Genomic DNA, 12274 nt, shown 5'->3' on the forward strand with positions numbered 1-12274 from the left:
GTCTGAAGGATCGGGCCCCAATACTGAGGAGGCCTTACTGATGCAAGGAATAATGATGAGCATAATTTCTTATATAATGCGTTTCAAGTTGCTCTTTCAAACAAAGCCAGAGAGGCTACACAGCTGTTATCAAATATGGTTAAGACTCTAACTATAAGTTAATTTAAAAGAGAAGATTTCCAGGGATTTCATCAGTACTGCTCATTGCACTCTTACTTAGCCGAAAGCCGTCTCAATAAGTGTGGATTATGCCTCCGTTACTGCGATGGCATATGTGAGCTATTCGGTTATATTGCTAATTACATTTAATCAAGAGACAGAGGAGCTCCAGCTACTGTGTAATTACAGTTTAGCCACTTAAATGTACAAATAGAATAGAAATAGAAAAAAGATTCGACACATTGCTGGATGCACAAACATTTATTGTAGCAGAATCAGAAAAAACAAAGTGTAACTCAAGCACAGTGGGCGTACTCGTAGGTACGAATTCACACAGTTCAGTTGATGGTGTTCAAATAATAACATGCATTCAAATTAATAAATCAGGACCTTTACAGGTTATTTCCAAACTGGTGACATCTAACAGATTGCTGATACATTTTTCATGCTCTTCAGTTTCATCACTGTGGTGAGCTTTTGGTCGCGCTGTTATCACTGTGAGACGAGGCATCTGGCTCCCATCTGTGCTCTGATGTCCTTCTGCAACAGAAAACAGATTTTAGACAGTAAGCAAAAATGGCACAGCTCCTCATTTGTTCTTTTCACAAAAATGAATCAACTGCCACACACACAAACACAGAGACCAATGCTAACACATAAGGATTAACATAAAAAGACTCAGCCGATTACAGTGAACCCTCAGTTTTCCTAATCAGACATGTTTCGTTTGCTTACACATTTTTAGGCTTGTTCGTTTCTTTCTGTGTTTTCCAGACGGAAACTGGTAGATGAAAATGGAAGTGGAACAGCCTGACGAGCGACTGTATACTTTTAATGAAACAGAAGAAAGGACACATCAGTGAATGATTAGCTACAGTGTATGAAGGTTTATATATATATATAATCGTATGTAGTCAATATTTCCTGTCAAACCTTTGGAAGTTTGATGGTCACATCAATGCTGTCGGATGAGGCACATACAATTGATGCAGAAACCTCCTGGTTGGCATTGCTCTCACATGTCTGGTTGAAGCTGTAAAGCAAAGCCATGCCTGGGATGTATCTTTCCATTCTGGAATGGATAAAATCCATTAACACAAAAACATTTCAAGGAAGTTGGTTGAGAAGGTGATAAGAATGTTAAATCTTCTCTCCTCATGATAATCATTTAACTTGTCACAGCTTTTATTTCTTGGTAGAAGTTGGACATTTTATAGAAACTCACCTGGAGCAGTAATTCACCAACTCTTCTGGCACATTGGCCCACTGTACTTTGGCTTCAAGTGTCGGCCTGGAAGCAGAGGACTGTGCAGCAGCAGCCATCACCGATATTTTGTAGGGCTTACATTGAGCTCCCCAACTAATCATTGCCTAGAACAAACACAGTCGGATCAACGTTGAAGCACCACTCCACAAACAAACACATGGCTTTAGCGCTTTCTTTTAAAAATATGACACATTTAAAAAGAAGGAAAAGTATGTTATTAAAAATAAGGACATCATTATCTACTCCAAGCTTTTTACATGTTCAGCAGCTTAAAGGTCTGCTACTGTTGTAATATTACTCTTTAAAACTTTTCCAAGTAGCAAGCCATTGCTTATTAACTACTCTTTTTTATTGTCTAGAGAGCAGAAATATGGGAACATAATTACACCAGCCTTTTTTTAAAATGTTGCTAAGGAATATTTTCCCCAGTGATTTAAGGAGGCCGTGGACATGAATAAAAAACATGCCAAACCTTAGTTACTGAGACAATGATTGTGACCAGGACACATTAACTGCTGACGCCATGCCATTAAATGAAGTCCTTGCAGTTTACACATCAAATTAAACATAAATCACTAAGAAAGTCTTGCTTTCATAGGTTTTCTACCTTAACATTTGCAGGAGACTGTGCAGAAGCGTCGACACACATCTTCCAGTTGGCGGCGTCTCCTATATAGGACACGATCATTTGGGCCTTCAGAGTGTCTCCTTCAGATGGGTTGTACAGGGTCACATCGAAACCCTCAAGGTTCTGGTTACCACTCATGGCAATGGCTTTGATGCTGACCACAGGCTGAGGTGCTGTGGCCTAAGATATGAGACAGTACTTACTTTATATTAATCATCTTATGTCTTAAATTTATAGTAATACCAAAGTGAGTGTGAATTATTGTAGATGGATGAAATAAAGCTGAGGGGAGTGTCAATATATACATATCTGTCACATATATTATATTATTTTTAGTGCATGTCAGATTAAAATGCAGAGTACTCTGTATTTGGCCTATTTAACGTACATCCATCATGATTTCTTGGCTGTTACGGGTTTCTCGTTCATTTGATGCGGAATTTGATTGCTCCTGGGATCTTTCCTGTAAACACATGGGAACAGCAAAATTTTAAATGATAAAAGACAGGAAGAGGTGATGCACATGTAACGTTACAGAAGTCTTCAAATACCTGTGCAATCCTCCTCATAGTCTCATACAGATGGCGGATGGTCAATGGATGACTGGCGGGTTTGCATTGAACCTCCAAGCGGATTTTCTCCACAGGTTTGGTCGCCTCAGCTAAAAAAGTGCATCAGGTTACATGAGCACAGGATACCTTTATAACCTAACACAGGCCTTCTTGTTGGTTATATGTGTGAAAAAGACATTTAAAAGTAGTAGTCTCATGTGTCTCATGTGAGTGAAGAAGCACGACATAAAGGTCATCTGTGCCTATGCTGCACTGAACTTGCTGTGTATACCTGGGACTACTCTGATGGCCGCATGGGTGAATCCCATTATAGAGTAGAGGGGGTATTCGTTGTTAAAATACTGTCTCCTGATGTCATAGTCCACACAGACACCCACTCCATACATGCTGCTCTTGGCACACATATTTGCCTTTCGCCACCAGTTGTTTGGTGTTGGCTGCTGTTTGAAGGAAAAACAAAAATCAAGAAGAAGAAGAAGTTGTTGCCAGTTTTCAATAAATGAAAGAAATCTTCCAAAGGTGTTGGCTGTACCTGTTGGGAGTTAAATTCATCAGGTATCATTGGTGTCCTTTTAGGAGATTCTGGATTTCCAATGTTCCTCGAGACTGCATACAGATTGGAGCTGTAAAATGGAAATGTCGGATTTATTTAGTACATTTAGCTTCTTGATGAATCTGTTCGGATTTTAAAGGAGTACACTGAATGAAAAGCACTCATTCTTGTGTTTTAGCTCCTGTGAGTTCCAGTGTGAGCTGGAGTGGAGTGACCATTTTATATAAAGTAAAAGGAATCACACTGCAGTGACTAAAGTAAAGAAAAAATGAGAGTGGTTGGTAATTGATCTAGTAAATGTATTTAGAGCTGTAGAGGGACATCATGATCTTGACATACCTGAATGAAATGAGTTCAAACTCATTTTTACAAGCGGGGATGTCAAGTTCCAAAACTCCTTTTCCAACATTGAGCTTGGCAGAAAGCTTCAATGGCAGCTCAACGGGAGCTTTGCTCTTCATCTCTGAACCGCACTGGAAAAGCTCTGTGTTGATCCCGTGGAAAATCCAGAAATCTTTTGTGAATCTACAATAAAAAGTGTAATGATAGAGTTAGTGTTTGCACCTCCAAAACAAATTGTTTGTCGCATATACTGATGATAGTTGCCAAATACACTGGGTATCTATCTATTTAAATTACCCCATGACACCCTCAGATTCCAGTGAAATATCTGCATTCAGCAGGTCTCCGAGATGCTGAGCTTGTGGTGGACTTATTGCAGCTTTAGCTATAGACACACATAAAGAAGCACAAATGTTTAGCCCAAGTACATTTTTCAATAATAAACAAATGTGATTGCCATTTGTTATAAGGTTTTATTCCTCACCGTTAATGGTGATCCCGGTGATTGTTTGATAATATTTGGCAATCTCCACTGGCAAACCCAGGGTGGTAGCTTGCAACAAACGAGCCTCAATACTCAAGAAAGGCTTCGTCCAATGCCATGAAAGTCCTTTTTGCAATTGCTCAATGGCAGCCCACACAGGGGTTCCTTTAGGTGCAGAAGGACTAACAGCCTACATGCAAAATCACAGGACAGCATCTTGTAAGAGGTATCAAGGCATCATGTGTCTTTAATAGATCAGCAATGTCTCTGCCAATTTATTCTCACCGCTTTGATGTACTCAAGGAGATCCTTCTTGATGTTTACAAAGAAAAACTCTTGTCCAGACCAGCGTGAATAGGCAGAAATGATCGGCTCATCATTTGGCAGCGATTCCCAGTTTTTAAGCTGAAAATGACACGACACAGTGGACACCCACATCAATTGGCGTCATAGTACAGCTGATATTTTTCCCTTGACGTCTTTGATGTAATACTCACGACATTGTAAATGGCCTGAAAGTCGCTGAAGCTAAAATCGCCTTTAAATCCAGGAATGCTGGGGCCAAACAGCTGCTTGAGTGTTTCGGCACGGATACCAAACTGGAATCAAAAGAAATAACAGGATTACAGTTTGTGTTTGGGAAACGTTATTTGAAGGATATTATATGACTCTGTACCTCCATTAGCCTCATAATTCTACCGATGGCAAAATACTTTTGTTGTGATATGATCTCAGTGGGCAAGACGCTTGTTGGACCTCCCAACATATTAAATGAAGCAGATGCCCCCATCAGTAAATCATCTGCATTTGGAAAAGCAAAAATGGTCATTTTTATATGTGAGTGTAAATGTATTTATTTAAAGTCCTCAAAAGTGGTCTAATTATTGGTGAACTTGAACCCACCATCAAACATGTCCATTCGGAATGATCTGCTGTTGTAGCTAAGACGTCCAAATTTGGCAGCGAGGCTTTTCACAGCCAGACTGCAGTAAATTGAACTTTAGCAGAAAACACAAAAACAATTAGATATCATGTAAAATATACCAGCAAAAGCAACACCGATAAAGCTACAGCCCCCTTTTTTCATTGTTATACTCACAGATTGTGATTGTCTGGAGTCTTGGATCTAGCTATATTTTCCAAGTAAGAGTATGCAAAGCTAGCGAGATGGATGTCTTTTTCTCTCTCTAGATGTGCAGTCAGTGTGGAGACAAGAGCCGCTGATGGCTTTGTGTTAAACATGACCATGATTGCCATCATGCTTGTCTCAGGGGCACAGTTCTTTTGCAGGAACACTTTCAGGGCAATCTCTTGGACCTGAAAACATAAGCAATATAATAATCAGCTGTTGGGGAATCCATGGTCAAAGCTCACACATTTGCCAGCTACTGTTAGGACAAAAACTATTACGTTCTGGCACAGTTTCTTTTCAGTTTCAGTGAACCCTGAAAGACAACTGAAGACACTTTCCACTTGATTTTACCGGTCTAAGTTAAGAGAACGAAATACTTCACTTGACCTCAAAAATGTGACATTTTAAACGCAAGTTATCTGCATATATTAAAAACAACAACAACTGCATGTCATGTAATGTTCTTACGTTGTGGGGATCTCTGCGAGCTGTCAGTCTCAAAGCCTGCATAGCAGCGCTCTGCACACGGCACGACACATCTACGGGGTTGGCAGCAACTCCAGGGAGGAAGCTGGTGATGGTTTTAATGCTGCCTGGATGACCTGCATTGCCCAGAGCTTTCAGAGCGATGAACATCTTAGTTTCATTGTGGTTTCTCAGGCCCTCATTGGCAAGGTCGAGCAGTGGCTAGTTAAAACAACAAATACATGTTTAACCTTTTTTTCAAAAATGCTTGTTGACTTGCTTTATCATTTTACACATGGATGATCTCGACTGTAATCTCAGATCTTTTCTAATTATAATGGTTAATTTGGGGGAAAATAGTACTTGAAGTAGTATTATTTCAATATTAAGCTCATAATGATTTTTTCTAGTTAAATTTGAAATATTACTTAAATAGTTATCTCAAAACCTTAACACTCCATTGCACAGATAATTTCTCATTACATAGCATACACCTGTTGCTGTATGAATACCTGAACAGCAGCTTGTGGACATGGTGAATGATATGCGCAGTGTTTGTACACCAGAGAGCCAAAAGAAAACACGGCAGCAGGCCACATAAGAGGATTGGATTTGATGAATTCCATGTTCATTATTTCCTGCGAAAGATCGACATGTCATTTAGGTGATCGTTTTGTTGTTGTTTTTTGTTTGTTACATGGTATCACCATCCAGGTTTGCTAACTCACTTTAGCCTTCTCAACCAGCTCGGCTCTGGGCTGGAGATGATTCATAGCTATCAGAAGGGTTTGCACAGCTTCATTTGCAGACACGTCTTTTGCCTGAAATCTCTTTTTCAGGAATTTGAGGACTCTGTCGTCGTTGATCTCGGCAACCATGTCCAAGAAAAAGCGTCTAATAAGTGAAAAAGAAGAGAGAAGAGAGCTAATTATACAAATACTTCAGATAAAGATTATCCTTCAAATGTTACAAAAAATATTTATAAGGTTTTAATTAAAAGCAGGTTTTAAGTTGTTACATTTCTGCCTTGCATAATATTAAACTATTCCTCATTGTTAATGCGCTGCACTAAATCCCTCCTGAACTGAGTCGAAGGATAATCAGCTGAAGTGGATCAGCATCAGACTTCAGAGGTAGCCTCGAAAAATGTTCTTCTTCATAATGAAAAGCTTTTTTAAAGGTTATCTGTAAAAGAGTCTCACTTTGAGCTTTAACAAAACGTGATCTCACTGGGTACAAAGATATTCACAAAAAGTTAACTAATAACTTAATAGTGATACTTTTATTGCTGCTTTACTCATAAAGTTTGTCGTAAATCCCGTGTTAGAGGCTGTATTTACAACACCATCAACCGCATTCATTCAAATGAGCATACTCAACGAGTATTAGTGCCTTTAAGCATGAAAATGTAGCAAGTTTTACACATATGTCTGTCAGTGCAGATGAATTTCCATTAAATTCCAAACTCCAATTAAATAGGTATTGAAAAACTAATAACTAAAGTAGTAGCAGTAGTATAACTAAGTAGTATTTTGTTGAATCACAATTGTATTACACAGTGCATTCAGTGCATAACAAATGTATCTGACCACCACCCGACAGAGGGTTTATGTCTCAGCTGTCCACTTTTGGTATTTCCAAGAATATATATTTTAATGTTTCTGTAACGAGTATGTGCAAGCTCTTTATCAGACATTATTGTTATCCATGAATTTTGGACAAAAAAAGCAAAAAAAATTGCTACATTATTACTTTTTGTAATCACCTCACAAACACTCACCTGTGTTCATTGTTTCTTGCCAGTTCCACCCACATCTCATCCAAATCCCTGTCCTGAAGCATTCGCAAAAGCTGATACACCTTTAAGGTGTCCTCAGTTGTTTCCTTCTTAATCTGGTTTTTATGATCCTCAGCCAACTGTTTGATCATTCTAACAGCCTGCAATCAGGAGCAGTGTACAGATTTATAGGTTAAAAAAGAGATTTTCATCAGTCATTCTTGATTTTAGCTGTTTAACTATGAAGGATTTCACTCTTTTTGTTGTATTCTGGTGGAAATTTTGCTACACCAGTTGATCCCTACCTTTGCTTTTGGTTCTGCGAGGTCCTGCATCACAAGAGGGATATTAGCGTTGGAGTTCACTAATTTGTGCACAATGTCGCCCCTGTTTTGCAATTGCCCGACGTTGGCAGGTTTACCTCCCACACTCACACGAATCAGTACCATTTCCTTCCTGCAGGAGAAGGTTTTTTTATTTGTTATGCAGCAGCTAAAGTTAATTAGCAGGTATAACATGCAGATGCCTTCTTGTCTTACTTTGCTTCCATTCTGAAACTACCGCGCTTCACATTGAAGGGACTAAAGTGCTGTCGCTCGAGGCCATAAGCACTTTTGACCATGCCGCCCTCATCTGTTGGTTGGATGGTGTAAAGGTATTGCATAGTGGAAATCACAGATTCTCCTCTCTAGATTGGAGCATATGCAAACAGAAACAGAGATGATTTTGCTGGATTTAATTTAAAATCGCACAATCAGCTGCATTTACGACGAGACAAACAAACCTGTTTGGACTCTTTGTCGAGGACAGCAGAGGCCATTCCGTTTTGCATTGCTGCTTTAATTCTGCAGTTGTCGATATCCACAACCTGAGTGATGTTCATGTTGTTTGTTTGCTTGTTAATTTCAGTAGCGTAGTTGCTCTGACACACTCCATGGATTCCAACCTACACGCAAAATAAAACTTGTGTTATTGACATTCTTACTAATGATGTAGACTAAAAAAATCAGTAACTAATGACTTACCTCCTCCAGCTCATAGACAGTTGGTGAGGTCTTGACAGTTGCATGGAAGAAACTCAGCATCCCTCTCACAATGTTGACAGTGGTCTCAGTGACGTCAGGAGCTGCTTGGATTTGCCGAACATGGCCGTTGATGTGCTCAAACTTGAAAGGTTTGGCAAGCTGGGCAGCAATACGCTGACTGAGCTTGGGGCATTGACTGAAATCACTTTTCCCTGACATGCCATTGAGCTCTGCGAAGGTCACGTCTGAAACCTTGAAGCCCGAACAGAAAAAATTAATATTTTTCAGATTTGAGCAACAAAACACATCGAATAACGTGTGACCCTACAAAAGTGTGCAGACATTGTCATGTGTATGTAGTATTATTAGCTTACAAGTTCACAGTTTTGTAGTTATAACATTGTAAAGCAGAAGACAGAAAGATGCTGGAACATAGCCAGCGTCGCACAGCTGTAGGTGTGCAAACATCACTGAAATTAGAGTAGAAACCGCTTTAATGTCTTAAAGAAATCATTTTGTCAGGGTGTTGAAGCCTCAGTAGTGTCTACTCATTTGACCTCTGAAGAATCTATAGTGATGATTACATAATGTTTATTCGGTGGATTTATAAATAAAGTTTCAAATTAACTGTCCAACATTGTGTTGCTGTGTATGCAAGGCAAGTTTATTTATATAGCACAATTCAATGGCAAGGTGATTCAAAGTGCTTTACAGAGACATTAAAAGACAAAAAGAAATAAAAAGCATGATTTAAAATGAAAAAAAGGAACAGTAGATAAAATCAGTAGTTAAAATGTAAGTTTTGAAATTTTTGGATTTTGTGTTTTATTCAAATGCAGCTGAGAACAGGTGAGTCTTCAACCTGGATTTAAATAAACTGAGTGTTTCAGCTGATCTGAAGCTTTCTGGGAGTTTGTTCCAGATATATGGAGCATAAAAGCTGAATGCAGCTTCTCCGTGTCTGGTTCTGACTCTGGGAACTGATAAAAAAACGGATCCAGATGACCTGATTGATCTGGAAGGTTCATACTGGGTCAGGAGGTCACTGATGTATTTTGGTCCTAAACCCTTCAGAGCTTTATAGACCAGCATCAGAACTTTAAAGTCTATCCTCTGACGGACAGGCAGCCAGTGTAAAGACCTCAGAGCTGGACTGATGTGGTCCACTGTTTTGGTCTTAGTGAGGACTCGAGCAGCAGAGTTCTGAATGAGCTGTAGATGTCTGACTGATTTTTTAGGTAGACCTGTAAAGATGCTGTTACAGTAATCAAGCCTACTAAAGATGAAATGCGCATCATTTATAACTTTAAGTAACCAGTGTGTGGATTTATATTACTGTCTGCTGGGACTCTCACCTGAAGAATGAATGCTTGTGGAGATTCACCAGAGATCTTGATGTTGCACTGTATCCTCGCGCCAGACTCGGCTCGGTTGGGTTTGCCGAATCCAAATTTCACTTCTCCTTCATATTTGTACTCGTAGGTTTTCCTGTGATTCAGGCTGAGATCTGAAAGGTGTTTTTATTAAAGTTAAATACCATCTAACTTAAAGCATTTGGAAGAGAATATTATTATTATATGATGGATTTATGATTAAGATTAAGGAAAAAGACTCACCATAACGAGCAGCTTGGCAAGCTAAAAGCAAGAAAGTCAAACATAGTGTTAGCATTATAACACACTGTAAGGTACACTATGAGTCTACATCAATGCTACAAAACACAATGCTACAATCAGGCATCTTGTTAGAGTAACAACAGTGTTTTTCTAAGATGTTAAAAGACACACATGGCATCTAATAAACACTTAATCTGAACACTCCAGAAGAATAGTCCAGTATCGTTAGCAGAGACAACTAAATCAATTGGTATTCTATTCTGTTCTAATCTTATCCAGGTATTAAGTATTTGCTTGAATAAACCTGAATCCTGACAATGACAGTACAACAATTCTATAAAGGACACTCACAGGGACTTTTTGGATGTTCTTACCCAAACTTCTCAAGAGAAGTTAGAAGATTATTAAGTTTTGGGGTGCTATCCTCCTACAAGTAGAACTGAGTGAATGATACTTACTGGCCAGAGCCACAAGGCAACAGAGGAAGAAGACAAGACCCCGCATGGTGAGAGAGGAGTGGAGATCAGGTTTCAGAGCTGTCCTTTTATATGCATGAGCTGTCATTACTCATTGATCCTTCAGAGCACATCAGACGTGTGATAAGGCCAAAGAACATAATAAAATAAACACACACTCTCTGAAGTGAGGCCCTGCTGACCCGTGGCGCTGTCAGAGCGACACAAATGATATGTCAAAGATAATTTAAGGGGCAGAGCAGGTCGTCCGTTAATGGGAAGGTCACTGGTTTGATCCCCGGCTTCTCTGGTCTGCATGTCAAAGTGTCTTTTTACGAGATACCCCAGTGCCCAAAATCAGTCTGTTGGTGTGTCTTTAGAAAAGCATTATATATAAATAAATGTTATCCTTTTGAATATTTTACAACAGTTGTGAATGTGGGTTACCTACATTAAAAAAATAGTTGAGTTGGCTTAAAAATAATTTATATATTTAAAGCCTATTTATATGTTTTATATCACAGATAAACATTGTGAAAATGTAAATGTTTCATCATTCAGAAGAAGAAATAAACACATTTTTCAAAGCTCCGCTGCTCAGCCAAAAAAGAAATATGCAGTGAGATTCGTGTCTCAAGTAAAGGGAGAAAGCTGTTTGCTGCCCGGGTTTGTGCTTTTACTTCTTAGACATCAGTGAAACGCTTGGTTTTCAAATATGTTCATAATACACCAAACACACACACACGCTGCTCTTCATTACAGATTTAAAGATTCTGCCTTGGCCTAAACGGGTTAACAAACATCCCCGTTCGTATGTGAAGTTTGAGGCTGATGACATAGAGCAGCAATCAACTGATACGTTTGTCTGAAATGTGAGGGTCGTGCTCACATTTCACAATGCACGTCTGTCTTGTGCAATCACACCCAGTCTTTATTTCACCTCTAGGGTGATATGGAATATCATATTTTTGTCTTGAAGCTTGCAAACTTGTTTTAAATAATTTTTGTTAACACACTTGAGTGGTAGCCAGTTATGGTTTTAAATTCAATTGCAATTACAATCATAGATTCAAATGAAATAAAAAATGGCAACATTGTACCAAAATCACAGAAAAAAATTATATTCCATATGTCTTCTGACAGATTTAAAATATCCTACTGTTTCAGCGTTTAAGACTAAATAGGTGCATTTAAAAATAAGAAAAATGATGAAAGTTCTAGTTAAGGTCACAAACTTCATAAACGGGATATGGCCACCGTGACATCACCCTGGGGATTTTTTGTTTTTTTTGAGCCAGACGAGTAAATATACTTAGAAAGAGAGCTACGTGCTCAGTTATCAGCTACAACTGGCAGGCTTGTCAAGAGTCTAGCAAGTTGGACAGATGCACATATACCTGCAAATAAAACAGAAATAGATACTGGACCAAAGACTTTTTGTATATGGTACAATTAAACAAATAAAAAGCTGTAATTTTTATATTATTTTCTCTATTAAAATGATCAAAAGAGCACTAACACAGACACGCCTAGCAGACTGATATATTAGATCTACCTGTCAGTCACAGACGTCTGGCTCCAAACTTTATTAGCTTTAAACCTTCAGGGGTTTCGACACAGGCAACAACACTTGCTACAGTGCAGCGTTTGAGGGACTTCTCAGGTCTCTTTGCTGTGTTTCCTTATTCCCATAAGCTTTAACAGATCTGCAGAGCTAACGTGAGGAACACTAACAGATATAAGATTTGCTTGCTCCCATTTTCTACAGCATATTACAAATGATTCATAATGTTAAATAT

At 38.8% G+C, this 12274-nt stretch overlaps 1 protein-coding gene across 1 annotated transcript; it reads right to left on the reverse strand.

The window, feature by feature from the left end:
- Positions 1 to 409: 409 nt before the first annotated feature.
- On the reverse strand, positions 410 to 10584 carry vtg3 (vitellogenin 3, phosvitinless). Its single transcript, XM_084953664.1, has 28 exons — positions 10479 to 10584; positions 10021 to 10041; positions 9760 to 9911; positions 8405 to 8656; positions 8164 to 8325; positions 7919 to 8067; positions 7685 to 7835; positions 7383 to 7540; positions 6331 to 6496; positions 6115 to 6240; positions 5606 to 5824; positions 5105 to 5322; positions 4909 to 5003; positions 4682 to 4806; positions 4503 to 4604; positions 4291 to 4410; positions 4006 to 4195; positions 3819 to 3906; positions 3519 to 3704; positions 3159 to 3249; positions 2898 to 3066; positions 2606 to 2715; positions 2443 to 2517; positions 2034 to 2234; positions 1385 to 1530; positions 1093 to 1231; positions 895 to 987; positions 410 to 699 (listed from the first exon to the last, which is right to left on the reverse strand). The coding sequence occupies exons 1-27, from the start codon at positions 10582 to 10584 to the stop codon at positions 901 to 903; spliced, it is 3804 nt and encodes a 1267-aa protein (XP_084809790.1). The 3' UTR covers positions 410 to 699; positions 895 to 900.
- Positions 10585 to 12274: the final 1690 nt, after the last annotated feature.

Source organism: Perissodus microlepis, chromosome 15 (genome assembly GCF_051167445.1).
Source record: "Perissodus microlepis isolate ML-2025 ecotype Zambia chromosome 15, ASM5116744v1, whole genome shotgun sequence".
Lineage (NCBI taxonomy): Eukaryota > Metazoa > Chordata > Actinopteri > Cichliformes > Cichlidae > Perissodus > Perissodus microlepis.

Excerpts from the sequence above, each read along its gene's own strand:
- vtg3 (XM_084953664.1), bottom strand. The coding sequence starts at position 10,584 with ATGACAGCTCATGCATATAAAAGGACAGCTCTGAAACCTGATCTCCAC. Across the intron at positions 5,004-5,104 it reads ACTCCAGACAATCACAATCT|TTCAATTTACTGCAGTCTGG; the intron begins GTGAGTATAACA and ends TTTCTGCTAAAG. Across the intron at positions 2,518-2,605 it reads CTATGAGGAGGATTGCACAG|GAAAGATCCCAGGAGCAATC; the intron begins GTATTTGAAGAC and ends ATGTGTTTACAG.